The sequence below is a fragment of the Protopterus annectens genome, chromosome 8.part0 (genome assembly GCF_019279795.1).
Source record: "Protopterus annectens isolate FY-2018-M chromosome 8.part0, PAN1.0, whole genome shotgun sequence".
Classification (NCBI taxonomy): domain Eukaryota; kingdom Metazoa; phylum Chordata; order Ceratodontiformes; family Protopteridae; genus Protopterus; species Protopterus annectens.
In genome coordinates, this window is record NC_056741.1 from 1,452,106,141 (window position 1) to 1,452,127,842 (window position 21,702).

General features: G+C 39.4%; 1 protein-coding gene across 5 annotated transcripts in view; it reads right to left on the reverse strand.

The window, feature by feature from the left end:
* BCO2 (beta-carotene oxygenase 2) overlaps positions 1 to 21,702 on the reverse strand; it is a 701,930-nt gene that overhangs the window by 407,983 nt on the left and 272,245 nt on the right. For all 5 annotated transcript variants that reach the window (XM_044081057.1, XM_044081056.1, XM_044081053.1 and 2 more), the window contains exon 5: positions 9,184 to 9,286. In XM_044081057.1, coding sequence (XP_043936992.1) covers positions 9,184 to 9,286 — 103 coding nt within the window. The remainder of the gene's footprint in view (positions 1 to 9,183; positions 9,287 to 21,702) is intronic.

Here is a 21,702-nt window from a genome sequence, read left to right on the forward strand (position 1 = left end):
CATTTCTTTCTTTCACACTCTTCTTTCTCTGACTTCCATTTCCACCCGGGGGTTTCTGAGAGCTCTGAGTTTCATGGCATCCACCATTCCAATTCTCCCTCTGGCCAAACTTCACATGAGAAAATTTCAGTGGTTTCTGATGTCAGTGTGGTTTCAACATGCCCATTCTCTAGACTTGGTAGTTCCTTTTCTTCCTTATCTCAGACAGAACCTTCTCTGGTGGATTCAGCAGTTGTCTCTGAATCTAAGGATCTCTTTCCATCCCCCGCTTCTCTCTCAGGAATTGTTTCTAGACACTTCAAACATGGGATGGAGGGGTGACAGTTGGCTCCCTAAAAGTTCAGAGGGTGTGGTTGTCTCATCAGCAGAAGGAGCACATCAATATCAAAGAGATGAGAGCTCTCCTGCTGGCTCTTTAGGCCTTCCATCCTCTTTTCTCTCCAGGGCTTCTCAAGGTGTTCACAGTCAATACCACAGTGATGTGGTATATCAACAAACACAGAGAAACGAGATCTTATCTTCTTTGCCAGTTGGCACTTCTGGTATGGGATGCTGCCATCAAGTATCAAGTGACTCTTCAGGCAGTTTATATCCTTTCTGGTCAGAATATTGTGGCAGATGCTCTGAGCAGGTCCTTAACTCACTTCCATGAATGGATGCTTCACTGGGATGTCCCATTATCCACCAGTGGGTTACTCCTCAAGTCGATCTTTTTGCATCCCCTCTGAACAGACAACTTTCTCTGTTTTGTGACAGAGTTCCAGGTCCTCTGATGTGGAAAGTGGATTTCCTCTCATTTTCTTGGAAGGGGGTATTTTTTATGCATTCCCTCCCCTTCCTCTCATTCCAAAAGCCCTGTTCAAAATTTAAAAGGATGCTCTGAAAATCTTGTTGGTGACTCCCCTCTTGTCATAACAACACTGGTTCCCTCTTCTTCTGCATTTAGCCAAGGGCAATAATCATAAGTTACCTCACAGAGTGGGTCTACTCTCATAAGACAAGGGATCTCTCATCCATCCCCACATGTCCACTCTTCAACTGGTGTTGTGGGTGATAAGACTTTGATTCCTCATAGACACGTTTTTTTCTGAAGCCATGCTGCAAGTCCTGCAGGAGGCCAGGAAATCTACTTCTAGAAACCCAACTTATCAAAATGAAAGAGGTTTTCTATTTGTGTGTCTTCCTCATAACCTGGACCCACTTACTGCGGATGTTCCTTTGGTTCTCTCTTATTTGTGTGAGTTGCTCAATGCTGGTTTGGCCTATTCTTCTATTAAGGCTCACATCAGCTATCTTTGCTTGTCTGCCTTTTTCTCCTTCTTTAGCTTCTAGATTTGAGGTAAAACAATTTCTTAAAGGAGTCCTTAATATTAGATCTCCTTGGAAGCCTGTAGTTCCTCCCTGGGATCTTAATGGGATCTTAATTTTGTTTTGGACAAGTCAACCCAGGCTCATTTTGAGCCTGCTGCTTCGGCTTCTTTGTAACATTGTTCCTGGAAGACTGGTCTTTTGTTAGCTCTTACTTCTGCCAGACGGGTGTCTGAGTTACAGGCTCTTATAGCTTGTCCTCCTTTTTTGATATTTCATGAGGACAGAGTATCCTTGTACACTAACCCTTCTTTATGCTTAAAGTAGTTAATGAGCTATCACTTAATCAGTCTATTAATATCCCTTTTTTCCCCTCTTCGCAAACTGACAGTGAGAGGGTGCTGCATAATTTGGACGTGCATAGGCAACTCAAGGTTTATTTGGATAAGACTAAGGCTATTAGAAAATCTGATCAGTTATTTGTTTCTTTTCATCCTAGATCTTTGGGAATTGCTGTATCCAAGCAAACCATTTATTCTTGAATTTCTAAGGCTATTTCTTTTAGATACACTTTTTATAGCAAAAGCCTTCCCTCTTCAGTCAAGGCTCATTCTACTAGAACTTTGGCTTCTTATGGTGCTTTTTTCAAGGGCTCATATACTAATTCCATTCTTAAAGCAGCTATTTGGACTTCTATGCATACCTTTACCAAGCACTACAAGTTGGATGGTATCTCTAGAGCTAGGTCTGGATTTGCTAGTGCAGTTCTTCATGGCTTTTTAGGGGACTTTTCTGCTCCACCCCCCTCCCTAGTTTCATCTTGAGCTTTGTGACTCACCCATATGTTAAGAATACTGGACCAGTGAATGCAAGGACATAGTACAGTTGTGTAAAATATTACCATAATGGTAGATGTCCTTGCATTCACTGCTGCAGTATTTGCTCCCTTCCTCCTTCCACCTAGTCCTTTGCCTTCCTGGATATACAGATTACCTCTTGGGTTCCTTGGACTGGTGTTCCTACTGGGGCAATCAGTTCTGACTATGGTAGGCCTGAACATCACCTTTATGCCCTATGTTACACAAAGAGCGTTTGGGTGACATTCAACATACCTTAAAAGCAACAGGAATCTTTGGTAGAATGGCCAGATGTCAGGTTTCCACAGCAAGGAATGCCATATGTTAAGAATACTGCAGCAGTGAAGGCAAAGATATTTGCCATTATGACAGGATTTTACACAACTGTACTTTCACCAGGAAGGCAAGCTTGATTATGTTATTATTATGTTGTCTATTCACTGAAACAAGCAATAATTAGGTGTGTCAGCAGACATAAACCAGGTATATGCTTGTTTAAATTAAAATGTGAGGAGAAACGAGGACCTGCTTCATGGCTGTGCTACAAACATTAATAGGAAGCAAGTGAATTGTAGACAAAAGGTTCAGGACGGCAACCGTGAATCATAATGTTTATATAAATGGTGGATGAAGTTCCAAGTAAAACGAAGCCATGCACAGAAAATGAAACGTATAACTTGGAGTGTTTAGACAGGTAAAGTATGAAAAAGCCTGATGGAGATATTATTTAGATCACAGAAGTAGAGTTTGATATTTTACTTGAAGATGGATATAGGAGTTGTTTTTTCAATGATTTCCATACAAGAGTATCGTGAATTCTCTTATGTGGCACTGCATGCATCCTAAATGCTAATATATACAATTCAAAAGATCATCACAATGGGTAAAGAAAGTGTGCCAATAACCTGCAAATCTAACAAAAAAAATCTGAATGTTTATGTATTTCATACAGAAAAAAAAACATCACTATGTGGTTGACAGTGGCTAAAAGATTTGCATTATAAAGATCTATTACTTTATTACAATGAAACAAATAACATCTAAGAGCAACAGATGCCACCACAGATGAAAATATGTCACCTGTGTTGGCAGATCATAAGGAAATATTTACTATAGAGTTCAGAAAATGTAAATCAATACAAGTAAGAATGTAACAAACACCAGATGTTAGCCCATAATTCAGGAAGACCAGCAGAGCACCTTGTGATTTAATACTTAAAATATGAGGTGAAGTACACTTAGTATTAATTGATCTGGGCTCATGCTACTTTTGCTAAATAAAAATTTCAGAGCATGTTTGCATAACTGAAGAGTTCAGAGTTACTATCAGCCTAATCTTATAGGTGGTGCATTATACTGTGCTATTTTCTGAGTTTTATGCATCCCTGACAGGGATGCCAGTGTTGAGAATCGCTCTAAACAGGTTCATGCACAAATGGGGAAAAAAAAAGACACAAAGTTCCTAAAATTAATTTGCAGGAAGGGTTGCTTCTGTATGTCATACTGTTTCTCAGAATGGTAACTGTACATTATTTCACAACAGACAGACAAACAAGTACTCTGAGGAGTCCTTAATATGTAATACTACTCATGTTATCCTGTGATGACAAAACATGACTGCCACCTAGAAAACTTACAAAAAGCCCTAGACAGGCTAAATTATTACAGGCTTAAAAAGTCTGGATGATTGAAAATTGAAATAATATAGGTTAGAACATTAATTCTGGTGTCCGCGGTGGTGCAGCAGTAGCGTTGTTGCCTCACAGCAAGAGGTTCTCCCGTTCGATTCTCGGCTGGAGTGCGAGGAGTGCCTTCTTTGTGGAGTCTGCATGTCCTTCCCATGGTTGGGTGGTATTTGAAAGACATGCGTAAATGGGCATGCCTTCATTGAAGGTTGGACATCGAGCTGGCACCTGCCGGCATTTGTGAAAATCAACTGCCAATCATTAGCGGACCAGAGTTCCGCTGTGATGACCCCTAACCCCTAAAAGCCGAAAGACAAACAACAACAGAACAAGTAATTCTGGTATTGTTTTGGTTTGTGGATATGCAGGAGGTCCATCAGGGTGGGATCTGACAGTGCTTTGTATGCCAGGCATAGAGCTCCTCTCAACAGCCTGTAGGAGACAGAATACAAGGATAGAGCTTTGAGGCCGTCTGCACAGGACATGTTACTTATGCCCTGTATTATTTAAGTGAGAAACCTCTGTGGACATTCCAGTTGTTGAATGTGCCTGGTTAAGTACATACCAAAGGGGGCACTGTACTCAGTGACAGGCCTGATGAATGCTGAATACAGTGGAACAATGGCATCCTTGGATCTAGATGCCATGCCTTTATTTGTAAGTTATACAACATATAATGAATTTCTCACTACTGTAGACACATGATGATCAAATGCTAGATTACTGTCCTTGTATCTCCAAGTCCTTGACTACTGCATCTACTCTTAGGAGTATGTTGTCACTATGATAGTTACCAGGGGTGGATTACTTCCCAAAGGATACTATTATACATTTTTGGAATTTGTTTTTAGTCCATGGCTCTGACACAAGTTATTGGTCTGTATCAGCCTTTTCTGGAGAATATTTGTGTCTGTGGGGGGGTGTCTATGATTGTTCCTAATTTGCAATCAGCAGCAGATTTAGTCAGCCAGAGGCCCTTGTCATTGGACTTGACTTCAGAGAATTAAATGCCAAAAAGGAACAGTCCCAGGACCAATCCCTGAAGAACTTCACTTGTGACTGGCCTCTTTGTAGAGGTAGGCTCTCCAATTCTAACTTCCTGTGTCCTGTCTGTGAGCCAGCTCGCTAAACACAGGGTGACATAAGGGTTTACACCTAACATCTTGAGTTTGCCCAGGAGGGGTATTGTGTCAAATGCCTTGGACAAGTCAAGGTAGGCGCTGTGAACCATTATTCCCTCATCCATTGTTTTTGTGACCTTCTCAAAGAAGCAAAGAAGTCTACTGTGTCTCAAATCGCCTACTTAGAGGCGATCTCTGCTTGACTTACAAAGCCATATCTGACCCAGCTCTGTTGGAAATACTACATCTAAAGAAATCCCATTCCCTCTACACCACACACCCCAGAGACCTCAACCTCATTACGACAATCAACAGAACATGCTGGAGGGACAGGTTAATAACCCAGAGACTGCCCATGCTATGGAATAGACTTAACATACATGTCAAGCAGAGAACCTCACTGGCCCTCTTCAAGAGAAATCTTGATGAGTGGATGGGAAATAGAAAATTCACCCCAGGGATCACTCCAATGGCTTTACTTGACAGAGGCACTGGGAAGTAAGGTTGGGTAGCATGATGCCAGAGTAATCCTATGGGCTAAGCTTGTAAAGGCTCCAGGGCTATTAGCCTAGTACACACCTATGAACCTATGAACCAGGTTAAGTATGTATGACCTGCCCTTGACAAAACAAATTGGGTTGGGTACATATCACTCATCTGTCCAGATTTTCACAGAATGTCCAGATTTTTGTCTGATAATTTTGATCTGTTCCTCATAAAATGTGTGGTTTTTTGAGCAAATATTTGAGGACTGAATTCACTAAATAATTATGTAAAATGAGTTTCAGATTTCATATCTATCAGAAAATCCATGCTTATCAACTTTCTAAGTTTATAAGATTAATATATAAAATGTGTTCCTGATTCTAGGCCCCCCATTATTTTTGTTTTTGTCCAGATAACTTGTTCTTAGAGGTGGAGATGTATGGTTGGGTCCGGTGTTTGGCGATTTCCTATGTCATTATTGATTATTTCCATGATAATTCCTTCCATGACTTTGCATATGAGACTAGTGAAAGTTTTGGGTCTGTAGTTTCCAGGGTCTGTAATGGCCCACCTGTGTGCAGAGGGATTTCTCTTGATGTTCTCCACTCGTGAGGCATGAACACTGTTTAGGTACTGCAGTTAAATAACAGTTCCAGAGGTCCTGATAGGCCATGTTTCATACTGTTTAGAAGGTATCCAGGATATTGCTGGGCCCATTGATGCAGTGTTCTTGGCCATAGAGAGAGCATTGATGACTTGTTCCCTAGTTATAGTAGGGGGAGTTATATTTAATAGTATTTCCTGAGGGGAGGTTGAGGGTGAGAGGGAGGTAAAGTTAGAGATGAATTTGCCTGACAGTAGGTTTGCTATATCTTCTTGTATATCTTCAGTATAGGTGGCTCCATTAACAATGAGTTCTGCACACAATTGTGTACTGCTTTGAGGTTGCAGACATAGCTAAAGAATGCCTTGTGGTAGTTCTTGGCCTGGGAGGCCAAATTCACCTCAAATTTGGCTTTGGTAGATTTTATTTGATATCTTGAGTTGTTTGTTTAGTTGATCAGAGTGCTTTTATCCTGTTGGGCACTATGTCTTTGAATTTTTGTTATGGCTTTCTTCCTTCTATTATACAGCCTATTTATATGTGATTCCACCACTGTGCCTTGTTTTTTAGTAAGTTCTGTACTACTTCCTGTGGATACAGCTGCCTCTCCGTAGCTATTAACATACTTGTTTAGGTTTTCTGTGAACAGTTCCACCTAGGCAGCAGTGTTCTCAGGGTTTATGGGGGCTTGGAGTTTTTGCCAGGTTATCATCAAATAGTAGGAAGTTAGCCTTAGAGTAGTTCTTGAACATTCCAGGGTTAGCTGGAGTTCAGGTTTTATTTTTACTTCAAAGGAGACTGTTTTGTAGTCTGACCTTACCAGGGAACACATTACACTACGGGGTGTACAGTACTCTCCTGCAGTAGTGAGAAACAGATCCAGTATGTTTCCGGCCCTGGTCAGGGTTTTGACAATCTGGTCCAGGGAGCTTGCACTTACAAAATCAAAGAATGTCTGTGCCTGCACCTTTGGTATCCTATATGATTCCCAGTTAATAGTGGAGAAAGTCCTCTATGAGTATGATATTGGGTTGGATGACGAGTGTTTCCATTGAGTGTAAATGCATGTTATGGATTTCTTGGATCATAGAGGGGGACCTATAACTTCCAAGGAAGTGATATGAGATTTTACCTATGGTAATTTCAACATGGAGAACCTTGTGTGCATTGTCTTGTTTAACCTGCCTTGAGTTTATATTTATTTTTGATGTAAATCAAGACACCTCCACCTTTAGTCCTTGTGGAGGTCTAAATGTGTGGAAGACATTATAGCCTTGGATTACCGGTATGCTGTCCATGGCTTTTAACCATGTCTCAGTGACTGCACAGATGTCAGCATTCTCTAGAGTGAGGAGAGCTTGTAGGCAGTGTAGTTTCTTGTTTAGACTCCTAGAACTGAGCAGTAACACCTTTAGATTTTCTTGGTTTTGATTGTCTATGCTGAAAGTACTTTCAGTTTTGTCATTATCTAAAAAAGGCACTATGGGGAAGGACAATATTTTAGCTAATATTTGAAAGCCTAGAAGGGAGACGTACAGACCATCCATGGGAAAGCACTGTGGTCTGTTGGCCATCTTCTTCCATACTGACAAATATTACACCCTCTTAGAATGACACCAGGAATTAAGACAATTATTAAAGTCAGTCATCTTCTGCTTGTATTGTGGCATGATCCACGGAGAAGGTAAAATACTGCTCAATGCTAGGTTCAAACTAGCCAAGGACACACATACCAAGAGTTCTGTAATGTCTCCTTTCATATAGTCTAAGTAGGTATGTCTCAGATCATTTACACAAACATGAATTATGACTGAGTTATACTGGTATTTGTGGTTGAATGGCCTGAGTGTGTGCATAATGTGCTGGAGCCTGGCCACTGATAAGCAACTGACAATGATTTTCTCCTTACTCAGCCTGATGACAGGGACATCAGCGTGCCTCACAATGCAGTATCCAGTCACCAGAATGCTGGATTGTGTGGTGGCTTGACTTATGGGATTAGAAATGGAGGCTCCATGAGAAGTGATTATACGTGTTGAAGTGGGTGCTGATTTAGAATTGTACACTCAAGGCTGCTGAGGATATTTGTTATTTTGTCTAGATGGTCTTTGGGGTTTATGAAGGTTACATTTAAAATCCTCAGTATGTCTCGTGCTATATGTCTGCTTTGAATTTTGTGTGATGGGTACAGAGTGTGTACCACTGACAACCGTATTGACATTAGGTATGCTTTTATGTGAGAACTTTGCCTGCAGTAACATTGTGTAAGTACATCTCTCACATACCATATCAGTTTGTTTGATAATTAGCTGATTGTCGGCCTGTATGATACTAACTAGAGGAATAAGGCTTTTGGTCTATTAGAGTGGATGAAGGTACTATGATCTGAAATCCTTTTGGTAAGGAAATCTTGATCTTTCAGTTTGGTGCAGGTGTTTAGCAAAGTACACACCAAAGGGGACATTCTTTACAATGACAGAAGGATTTTCTAACCATGACAGAGATGTGCTTGTCAAAGTAGAGTTTAATATCAGTATAGGCACCCAATACCCTGATAAAGCTGTCTGATTTAAGTGGAATTTTATCTGTATGGTATGAAGTAGTAATGCTCATTTTACCAAAGGAAACTATGCTACCTTTCTTGGCACGGAGGATAAACATATGATTAATGCATCAAGCATTTATTTTGTTTAGCTATTGCTGTAGACTATCAAAGAGGTGTCCAAAACTTTTGATGTCATGAACAAAGGTAGCATTTTGATAAGCATCCATGCACATGTTCAGCTTAAAGGAAATATTGACAGTAATCTGTTTGGTACATTCACTTTTTCCCTAAGTAACATGCTTCAATGGCATTCATAAATACATTAACAGTTATATTAATAATATCCTTCAAGATCCATCTAGTAGTTCGTTTTTACATTTGTCCATTTGATAATGAGATAAGAGAGCTGGATTGATGAATCATTTCATATTCCACCTATATGCCACTCTACACAGGAAATATAAGATAATATTTTATAATGACAAAAAAATAATATAAGAAACAGGTAATTCAATTCACAAAGGTATGCAGAAATAAACACTGGGAATTAATAATAACCGAATGCAATCAAACTCACCATTTTTGCCGTATGAGTTGCCCATGTTGTACGCTGTCCCATCAGGATCATAATGCGGATGTGCAGTTGCACCATTCACAGCAATAAACTTTGACCAGTCTACCTGTAACATAAATACAACTTACTTTTACTTTGTTTTGAATAATTACACTTTTAATACTATGATTTGTGTAATTTTTTTTTTAAAGCAGACACAGTCCTCTGAGGTTCCTTAGTATTAGACTACATTTTAAAAAGAAACCTTTAACCTTAATTAATGAAAAGTGATTATGATCTTTATTTTTTGAACAGTAAAAAGTACATCTGGATTGAAGAGGCATCAGATTCCACTTGCCAGGGCATCATGGTCTTATCTAGGGCAGATAAGTGCTTAAAGTTGACATCATCTTGAACCACATTTACTTCTTACAAGAAATTGATTTCCATAGAATAAAAAATAATAATCATTAGCAAGTAAACTATGTAAACCATGAGCACATAGCTAACCAAATACGGTTCCCTATCAGAAGCCTGAAACACTATAAGCCTGAAAATCAAAATCCTGAAACCAAAAGCCTGAAAATTCAAAATCCCGAAAACCCAAAATCCTGAAACTCAAAATCCTGAAAACACAAATAATGCTAATATGTCACTATAAAGACACTAATATCTACCAACTGACCCTGACCCTAACCCTAACCCTAAGGTCCGTCACTAACCCACACTCACCTGACCCGCGCCCTAACCCTAACTCACTTAAACCGCCCCTAACCCCAATATTTGTCACTATTGCATACATGCCTAACCTGCGCACTAACCCTAACTCACTTAAACCGCCCCTAACCCTAACATAAAACCAACCGCACACTTACCTGAACACAACGCATGACCTAACACCACAGGGCTAACAATAGCAAAGCCACAATGACGTCAGTATGTCCATTTTGTGTTTTCAGGATTTTGGGTTTTCGGGATTTTGAATTTTCAGGCTTTTGGTTTCAGGATTTTGATTTTCAGGCTTATAGTGTTTCAGGCTTCTGATAGGGAACCCCAAATACATGTTATCATGGAAGGCAAAGAGTAAGAAAACTAAGAAACAGTAGGCAGTATACACATATATTATAACAAGACTTTGCATGTCTTGCTCTTTTTCTAAGTCCTGCTATCACAATACTTATCTCCTAAAGCTGTGCTGACTTTCTTCAAGGAAGGACTCTTAAAGTATCAAAAACAGTGCATTATCTTAAGCTGTATCATTGTATTACAAATATATTATGCTGGACAGTTGATGTGATGTGCAGCTGGAATAATTTGGTAAAGCAAGTCCTGTTTCTACACTATCCATCCATCACCCAGTCAGAGAAATGTGTATTAATGTGTGTATTAGTAATATGCTTAGTGCATTTAGAGCTTGAAAAGGGTTAACACATTTATTCTATTTCATACTGCATAAATCTGTACAAACTGCAGATGCTTTCTGACCTTGTATTGTTAGCTAAAATCTTGCTTGTGCCTTGGAAATTTACTGAGAAGCAGATGATTCCTGCTTATGTTAGGAAAATAATGAATAGAACAATACTACTTGTATGAAGCTTAGACAAGAAGTTCCGTTTGTGCTTTGAGAAAATACACAGCTGTAGAAGCTATAGATAAGTAGGACAAAGCCTGTTTGAAAATATGAACTGCAATCAGCATTTGCTTGTATCTGAGTTAGAAGAGTACCTTGAAATGTAACACTGTACAATGGAAGCCTGTAAACGAATTAGTGCCCACCAAGGCCAGGTTGTTTTTCTCAAAAGTTTCTCACAAATCTAGTCATGTCAGCAGAAAATCTGAGTAACATCTACTGTAGAACAATACTGAAAGTTGTGTTTGATTACGTCAGCCATAGAAGGCCATGTCTTGTAAAATAGTATAAGAATAAGCATACTTCCTGTTAGTAGTTAGACAAATCCTTGTATTTGCATGTTTTTGTTTCCTTGCGGCAAGTAAATAAATATGCCTTAACTGAACCTTACGTGTACTGGTCTTTGAAGTTTTTTCCTTTGACAGATTGGTCCTTCGGACCGGAAACCCTCACTTCACCTCGGATCAGACAGGCCAGGTGGCTTGAAACCGCATGGGGAAGAAACCACATAGATTCTTCTTAGTTGAAAATCCCTCCAACTGAATTGTCGTGCAAAAGAGGCCAGCCACTTTCTGATTTGCGACTGAAGGACGGGTTTACTCGAACCAGGTGATCAATCACGAAGGCTCAGGTAAGGTGAATCTACCTTTTTTTCTGTTTTAGATCAGGGACTATATTTGTATTTATTTTGTTAAGACTATGTTTATACAAGTCAGGGACAAAAAGATAGTTGTCTTGTCATAGATCAGGGAAACAGAGCAGGTAGGCAGTCATTCTGAAGAGACTATAACAAAATCCGTGGTACCACGTTAAAAATAAGGAGTTACATAATGATTAAAAGGGTAGAACAAAATAGGTAATAATTGTACAAAAAGATCCCAAAGTCCGCCGTTAACCGAAGACGCAATATACATGCAGTCACAGCGTGCTGATAATATTAAATACTACTCAAAATGGGTTAATAAGTATGAATTTGATAGTGAACTAGAAAAATCCTCGCTTGTCAAACTTGTCAAACAGCTTAAAACTGATTCTAAAGGTCAGGTAAAAAAGCAACGTCAGTTAGGAATTCCTCAGGCACACAGGTGGATTGAGGAAGCAAACCGAAGGGAACAAAAGAGTAATAATTCAAAAGCAATGTTTTTAGATAGGGAGGACACTAACTTAGTAATAGCATCAGCCCCTCTGCCTCCCTTACCCGAATATGAGGCAAGTGAACAAGTTAGTCCACCCCTGTGATATCCTGCTGTCACTGTAAGTAGAGACACTACAAAAGCGAAACCATTTATTAGAGATCCCGTCGAGACCAGGTCTCGAACAGGGGCAGGAAACTCAAAAAGGGACATTGAGTTATATCAAATGGGTAGAAATTCACGATTTGTGAGTGAAGAAGAAATCTGCCCACTTATATAAGTGCCTAATCCTCAGGCTAGGCAAGAAGGTCAGAACCGACTATTCTAGTGTATAGACCCTGGACTCCGGAAGACATCTGGAAAGCCACTGAGGGAATTCCCCATCCAAAAGTTAATTTTAGAAAGTTCTTAGAAGATTTGCAAGGAATGAGGCTAAGTTATAATTTAAATGGAGAAGAGGTAGAAAAAGTAGTCAGACAAATTGTGGGACCAGATTGGCACATGATTAGTGGCAACTGGAATCCCCGTGATGCTGCGCTCAGGCCCCTCCCAAATAGCAGCGCAGAATTAGATAATAGAGTGAAAGGTCTTACAGACCAAATCTCTGAGAAATGGAAGCCTAGGGCAGACTGGACTTGCATTAATCAATGCATCCAACAAGAAGGCAAAACTATTGACAGATATTATGCCAGACTATTAGAATGTTTTAATAACCATTGTGGAATGCAGGTTCCTGAAGATCAGACACACAATTCCCCATATGAGCAGCAGTTAAAGAATGCATTTTTGAAAGGCAGTATTGCACCCATAAGCAGCTTTATTACAAAGCACATGGTAGATCATCGTACAAGTAGGTTACAGTCATTACTTGAATATGCTAGGCATGCCGAAAGGCATTTTAATAGCAAAAAGAAAAAGAAAGCCCAAGTATTTTCTGTAGAAGATGGAGCAGACGTTTATATAGTACAGTCCGGGAAAAAGGGCAAGAGAAATGTCCAGGGAAACAAACAATCTGATCAGCAATCAGAGGACTTTGAAGGGCGAAGGAAAAGGGGTGAATGTGTTAAATGTGGTAAAAAGGGACACTTGGCAAGGGATTGCAAGAAAAACAAGAAAGCAACCACGGACAATAAGGAGGGTGAGGACTGACTATATGATAGTTAGGAATCACTAGAAGGGGATAGCAGAGACAGGACAAATGAGAATGCAATAGAGGGAGTAGAGAATGTGATAGAAGAAATAGAGGAAGTGCAGGAAGTCACGGATAGTGAAGAAAATGAAATATTAGATTTGGCTTTATTGAACTTAGAGTTCTATTTAGCAGACATGAAACCAGAAGTTACACTTCTGGTAGAAGGGAGGGAAGTCAGATTCTTGTGCAACTCAGGGGCATCACAGACCCTGACACATCCCTCCAAACTGCCAGAGAACTCAGAGTCACCTGATTACATATTAGTGAAAGCAGCTAATGGACAGCTGTATCGGGAGCTCCTCTCCCATAATATTGTGATAACTGATCCTGTTTCAGGATTGACCCAGAAAAGCAAAACTGTTGTTTCTGCAAAATGCCCAGTAAACCTTTTGGGCAGAGACCTTATGCAGCTATTTCGTATAGCAGTAGTTCCGACTATGCAGGGTATGGAAGCACAGCAACAAATTGATACCTTTGCAGTGCAAACAGAGGGTAAAATGTTTTATTGGTACAGCCAGGACTTGGTTACGACTCGTCCTGAGGCAGTGACCGAAGAGTTGATGAACATAGCCATCAGCAAATTCCCCTCCCTTGACATTGATAAACAGCATTTGTTGCACTGTACTCTGTATTATAGTAACACACCAGGACCTGATAAGCAATATGAGCAAGAATTGTTTAGAAATCGTACAAACAGATTGATATTACGTAATCTGTACTGGGATACAGAAGGGAACAGTGTAGCCAGCTGTTCATTGCCCCAGGAGTTCTTTGCACTCTATAAATCTAATTGATTACCACACGTTAGCTTAACTATGGGCAAGAATGTAAAATGGGTAGACTTAGGAGAAAAAGTCACGAGATGGGAAAAACAGACAGAGTTAGAACTGTCAGAACAGGGAATACAAATGCAGAAGTTGAATTGGATAACTCAGACCCACCCAGCTGTACACTTGCAGTCTAGCAAGGACAGCTGATTAGCACTCCTATTGAAGGAGGAAGAGAATGCCTTACAGAATATACCAGAAACTCTCTGGTCAACAGGAAAATCAGATGTAGGACTTATTTGTACAGCGGGACCAGTTACTATAACACCAAAGTCAGCATTTAGACCACAAAAAAGACAGTATCACTTAAGAAAATATGCTGAGGTAGGAATCAGACCTATTATAGCAGCTTTACTTAAGGAAGGGGTGCTGGTGGAATCTTCTGATTCCCCATGTAACACACCCTTATTTCCTGTTAAGAAAGCGAATGGAGAGTGGCGTATGGTCCATGACTTACAAGCTGTAAATGTTGCAGTAATACCAAGGGCACCTACGGTGCCAGACCCACACACCCTGTTCAATGATTTAAAACCTCAACAGAAATATTTTTCTGTGGTAGATATCAGCAATGCGTTCTTCTCGATACCGATACACCCTGACAGCCAGTATTGGTTTGCACTCACATTTCAGGGGAAAAGGTATACATATACGTGATTACCACAGGGGTATTGTGAAAGTCCAACAATATTCTCACAAGAAATGGCAAGCAACTTGGCGGGATTTACCCCACCAAGAGGTAGCCAGATTTTGCTTTATGTTGATGATATCCTGCTGGCGTCCCCCACCCAGCAAGATTGTAAAGAAGATACTATAGCGCTATTACAATTTTTAGCCACTGAAGGACATAAAGTAAACAAAAATAAACTGCAGCTTTGTAAAAAACAAGTTAAATACCTAGGATATGTAATATCCAAGGAAGGTAGGACATTAGATGAGGACAGAAAAGTAGCAATTTTGCAAGCACCAAAACCCACTACCAAGAAGGAAATGATGTCCTTCCTGGGTACAACTAATTTTTGTCGGAGTTGGATTACAAACTATGCCTTGGAAACTGCACCACTGACTAACCTGATTTATAAAAAAGCCTATGGCAGCACAGGATTTGTTACAATGGACACCAGAAGCAGAATCTACTTTCTGCAAACTGAAACAGTTAATAGCGTCCTGATTAGTTTTGGGATTACCAAACAATTATAAACGTTTTTTCCAAACTGTAGATTGCAAGCAAGGTTATATGACATCAGTGTTAACACAGCAGCATGGGGACAAGCAACGCCCTATTACTTATTATTCATCACAACTGGACCCGGTGGCACGGTCATTACCCCACTGTGTACAAGCAGTAGTTGCAGCTGCAATGGCAGTACAGGCTTCGGCCTCAGTAGTTTTGTTCCACCCTCTCACATTGAGAGTGCCTCATGCAGTCATGATTATTTTACTGCAAGAAAAGGTAGCATATCTTTCCCCTGCTAGGCATCTTTCCTGTATGACTATATTGTTGAGCCAACCTCATATGACAATCAAACGATGTACGACTTTGAACCCTTCTACCTTGCTCCCAACCCCTGCAGATGGCACACCACGCAGCTGCCTGTGGGTGATTGAGCAAAAGACACTGCCTAGAAAAGACCTTATGGATATTCCCTTGGATGATGCCGGGGTGACATACTATGTGGATGGCTCATGCAAAAGGGGTCCTGCAGGATGGAACCTAGTAGGATATGCAGTAGTTTCTGATATTGAGATTATAGAAGAAAAATCTTTACCACACAATTTATCTGCACAGGCAGCAGAATTGATTGCTTTGACACAGGCATGTACCTTAGCAAAGGGTAAATGTGTGAACATTTTTACTGACAGCCAGTATGCTTTTTTTACTGTACATGTTTTTGCGCAACAGTGGAAAAATCGAGGAATGATAACATCTACTGGCAAACCAATTAATCATGCACAGTTTATTTTAGATCTTTTAGAATCTATTCAGTTACCTCAGAAAGTAGCTATTTGTAAATGCACAGCTCATACCAAGCAACAGGACAGGATTTCAAAAGGTAATGCGAGAGCTGATACAGCTGCAAAGCAGGCAGCTTCAGAAGTATTTCTTTTGAATGAGGAATTACAACCCTCTGAGATTTTAGACTTAGAAATGTTAAAGACAATGCAGACACTTACTACGCAAGTTGAAAAACTAAGATGGGTAAAACAAGGAGCAATTCTCGAAAAGGGGTTGTACATCTCTAAAGAAGGGAATCTGATATTGCCGTCTAATTTGTTTAGATATGCAGCTTTGTTGAGCCATGGGCAGTGCCATGTGTCAACAGGGGGGATGGTACAGCTGGTGAACCAAGTGTTCACAACATATGGATTCTTAAATTACACTAAAAAATTCTGTTCGATGTGCCATGTTTGTAATAAACATCATGCACAAGGGGCGTTAAAGCCCAAGCAAGGGAGTTTCCCTACACCACCATATCCATTTCATACTATCTGTATGGATTTCATAGAGTTGAATAAATGTGAAAATAAGAAGTATTGTCTTGTCATTGTAGATATGTTTTCCAGATGGGTGGAAGCCTTTCCGACTAAAAATCCAGATGCTGCAACTGTGGCCAAAGTTCTTGTTAAAGAAATTATCCCTAGATTCGGCATTCCGGAAAGGATCTACAGTGACAACAGCACACACTTCGTAAACCAGACCATACAACAGTTAAGTAGACATTTTGGTATTTCTTTAAAAAATCATTGTGTGTATCACCCACAATCTGCAGGGCTAGTAGAGAGGCATAATGGGATCTTAAAGAATAAGCTAAGGAAGTTAATAGTAGAAATGCAGAGAAATTGGGTGTACTGTCTGCCCTTGGCACTGTTGAGCATGAGAACTGTTCCGAATGCAAAAGGATTGACTCCTTTTGAAAAATTATTTGGAAGGGCTTATTATATACCTCAGTGGAAATCTCTCATGCCCGCAGACCAGGAAGCTGACAGTACACTAGCTGAGTAAATGCGAAACTTGTTAAATTCTAAACATTTGTTGCAGTCAAATTCTGTTTCAGATAAAGAACGAACCAGACCGTCAGAAGTGGCAGTGTCCCCTGGAACTTGGATCTGGGTGAAGACAGTAAAGAGAAAGAATTGGGCATCACCAAAGTGGGAAGGTCCATATCAAGTGCTTCTGTCGACACCCACTGCAGTCATGATAGCGGAGCGCGCCTCCTGGATCCATCTGACGCACTGTAAATTAGTCAAAAACTTTGAACTGGACAAAAATCTTGTCACATGCCAAGAGTAAAAATGATAGAGTCCAGAAGAAACAGGAATGCAGATCAACCCTTTCCTCAGAAGTATTGCATAATCATCCTGTTAACTGTACTAGTGACAATAATCTTTTTGTTGTGGCCTTTCCTTTTCCCAGCCACACAGACTAAACTGAATAAACATGAAGCGTTACTCATAGACTGGCATCCAAACTTTAACACTTACCAGGCAGTTAAATATGTGTATGCTGAGACTTTCAATGTTTCGAATTGCTAGATTTGCACAGCTTTGCTGACAGCATACGGGGGGTTATTAATGACTACAGTCCCCTAGGGGTCAATGAGACCTGGGAGAACTTGATTTATGATACCTCAACCATTACATCACAAGATAAAATAGCATTGCACTTGTCTGTTCCACAAAAGGTAACTGTGTGTTTTTATAAAAATGATACTGTTCCGGTGGGTTGGAGCAACTGCAATGTGACTGTTCCTTATAAATGTTACACTAAAGGTAACAATGTAGATCTTTATTGTAATACAAACTATGATTCATTTCTTGGATTGATGCATAAAACACTTGAAGTAAAACATAATTCTGTTCTTTATAAACAACTGTCTATAATAGATAGAAAAATGTTTCAAGCAGGGCGAGTGTATATTCATAGCAAGGTTACTACTAAAGTAGAGGATTGTTATTTTGTGTGTAGCAGAAAGGCATACAAATGGTTACCTGAGAATTGGTCCGGCAGTTGTTTTTTGGGTTACCTGGTTCCAGCCATATGACACACTGCAGTTTTGCCTCGAGGAAAAATTTGAAATGTCTGAGAGGTCATCAAGAAACCTGTAAATCCAGTGGGACAAATCGATGCACGTTGGAAAGACCATCATTCCATAGGCAAAGGACTGACACATATGGACTTGAGTGATAGCGTTATATCGTGGGCAGGCATATTACTGGCATATAGAGCAGTGAAATCGATCTGGGAGCTGAGAAAACTGTTGAAACTTCTCAAAGTAATGAGTAATGGAACTTTTTCCACTCTCGAATTGGTGACTGATGAACTGAATGGTATGAGAACTGTAGTGCTTCAAAACCGCATGGCTCTCGACTTCACCCTAGTAGCGAGAGGTGCTACTTGCGCTTTAATCCAAGAAAAATGCTGTTTGTATATTCCTGACCATAAACACGAGATAGACAATCATCTTGAGGTAATTCAGCAAGTGTCGGCCATGACCAAACCAGGCCCAAACCCATTGACGGACTTTTTCCAGAAATGGTTTGGGGGGTGGGGTACCATCCTAATGAACATCCTGACTGCCATTTGTGTAGGAATGCTCCTACTGGGAGTATGTGTTTGTTGTGGCATCCCCTGCATGAAAAGACTGATTAAAGATTTTATAGACATGTCAGTTTCTGAAACCTTATATCAAAGTACTGAGTTTGAAGAACTGTTAAAAGATTGAAAATGCTTTCATGAGTTTAAACTGAATGACTCTCTTAACTGCAAATCCTGAGTGGAAGAGGTTAGGAGAAGAAAACAAACTGTTTGTGCTTATTTTGAAAGTAGAATAAAAGTATTAAAAGGGGGGAAATGTCAGAAAAATATGTATTAATGTGTGTATTAGTAATATGCTTAGTGCATTTAGAGCTTGAAAAGGGTTAACACATTTATTCTATTTCATACTGCATAAATCTGTACAAACTGCAGATGCTTTCTGACCTTGTATTGTTAGCTAAAATCTTGCTTGTGCCTTGGAAATTTACTGAGAAGCAGATGATTCCTGCTTATGTTAGGAAAATAATGAATAGAACAATACTACTTGTATGAAGCTTAGACAAGAAGTTCCATTTGTGCTGTGAGAAAATACACAGCTGTATAAGCTATAGATAATTAGGACAAAGCCTGTTTGAAAATATGAACTGCAATCATCATTTGCTTGTATCTGAGTTAGAAGAGTACCTTGAAATGTAACACTGTACATTGGAAGCTTGTAAATGAATTAGTGCCCACCAAGGCCAGGTTGTTTTTCTCAAAAGTTTCTCACAAATCTAGTCATGTCACCAGAAAATCTGAGTAACATCTGCTGTAGAACCATACTGAACGTTGTGTTTGATTACATCAGCCATAGAAGGCCATGTCTTGTGAAATAGTATAAGAATAAGCATACTTCCTGTTAGTAGTTAGACAAATCCTTGTATTTGCATGTTTTTGTCTCCTTGCGGCAAGTAAATAAATATGCCTTAATTGAACCTTACGTGTACTGGTCTTTGAAGTTTTTTCCTTTGACACACCCCTTTTTCCCATTTTTGCACATGGGGTTGGGGTGTCACTTTAACAGTGACAATCATCTAGAGCCAAGGTTTACTCTGCTGGTGTGGTAGTTCTTCCACACCACAGACTCGCATGCACACTCACACCTATGATCAATTTACAGTGTCCAATCCATCTATTGCATGTCTTTGGAATGTGGGAGGAAAGCGAAGCAGCCAAAGGAAACCCACTTGAACTCAGGGAGGACATGCAGATTCTGCACAGAAGGCACCCCAGATAAGAATCAAACCAGGGAACCTCTTGCTGGTAGGCGACAATACCACTGTGCTGCCCGTGTTTCTACACTAAACATTTAATTTATGTTTGATATAAACATGGACAGATTTCCATGTTACAGCTTCACGGATCTCATAAGCAGAAATATTTCTGAAAAGGGCATCAGAAGTAAAGTCAGAAAGTCAGAATGAACCTCAATAATTCTTGCCAGTGACTTTTTTTAATATTTGTCATAACAGTATTCTTTGCTTTCTTTGCTTAATAAAAAATAATAACTTTACATAAACTGTGAAAAAAAAGAACTTATCAAACGTTCTACTGCCATTTTACACTACACATGAATGACATTAGTTGGTTATCATTTTAATCAGTGTGCAAGTGCCTCTCTTTTATTTTTGTGGTGATAAAACAATCCAGGACTTGCAGTGACTGACTCAGTGTGAAAACTGCTTTTGAGATATTTTTGGGGCAACTGATGTCCAAGTCATCAAAGCCCAGTAATTCAAACCTAGAAGACCAGATTAGCAGCCCAACAGTTAATATGACTTCTTCCAAGAATTAGGGGGTGCAGAGACAGAGCCTGTTGCACAGACAGCCATTGGTGAGGACTTATCCCTCATGTAAAAAAAAAAAAAAAAAAGTTATTTAATCATTTTGTCTAATGGGCTCACCAAATGGACATTAACAAGTAAATTATCAATTGCCTAAACTACATCCCACTTCAGACTTAAAGAAACATTTGTTTTTACAAAACCTCTACTTCAGATATATAAGAAGATCTGATTTTGTGAGAAACCATCCTTGTAGATGAATGGACTGTTGGGACATTACAACTTGAACCTTCCAAATTTTCCTGTTGTAGGTAACTACAACAATGAATAAGGTTTTATATAACAAACAAACCGACAAATAAATAAATAAAATTAAAATGAAAACTGAACACATAATAGTTTAAAGGGATTAAGCATTTACTTGTCTACAACAAAGTTTAGTTGTTTCCCTCGAAATATGATTATAAGACACTTTCTTAACAATTACGTTTTCCAGCAGAAACACCATCTGCTGAGGAAGAGGAAGACAGAAGCTGTGACCATTGCTCTCTGCAACTTCACCAAAAGAAAGCTCCAAAATGTCTCTTATTGTAGTCCTGTTCATATTAATAAAGAGAATAAAAATAAGAATGTTATTTAGTCTAGATCATTGAAGCATTAGCCTAGTCTAGGAAGTATAATTCACTAGTCTAAAGAACATGCCTGAAAGACTTACATCCTGCCTGCTAACACCAAAACATCATTAGGTTCTTGCAAGATCTAAATCTGTTCCAGTTATCTTACAATGGCACAGCATTTTTGGGATACCTTATGGCAAGCTGTGACTAACGCAAATACTAGAATAGGTTCTTAAGTGGATCTATAGATAATATTTCCAGTACCACTTCATATGTTTTTACAGCTTTGTAAAAAATCAAATAGGATTCATTTTCTGGAGATTATCCCTTAGGTAAATGAAGTTTGATGTTCAAAGATATACTTAACATTAAGGTATTGTTTGTGTGTGTCAAACGGTCTACTTCTAGTTTATAGGACTTTCAATTTATTTTATTCTCTGCAGATGATTGCTATAATTTTATTATTATATTGTATTTGCTGAAGTACCTTGCTATAGTGTTTCCTCACTTTTACTGAATTGTTGATTTCACTCTGGGGTTGTAGTGTGTTGGGTGTATCACCATCAAGAAGTTTCTTTTAGCTGATATTTCTCTTTCCTGTTTATTTGACGCAGTTTACTTCTTAACTTTCATTCCCTGTGACAACTTTTATCACAGTAAGTGTGCCTCTGAGGTTTTCAGTATCTATTTTCACCTTGTTAAAGTTAGCATAGTACTTACAGTTTTTCCCTTAATATTTGTAAGACCTGGTAGTGTATATCATGTTCTGGCCTTCAGGGGCTCAATA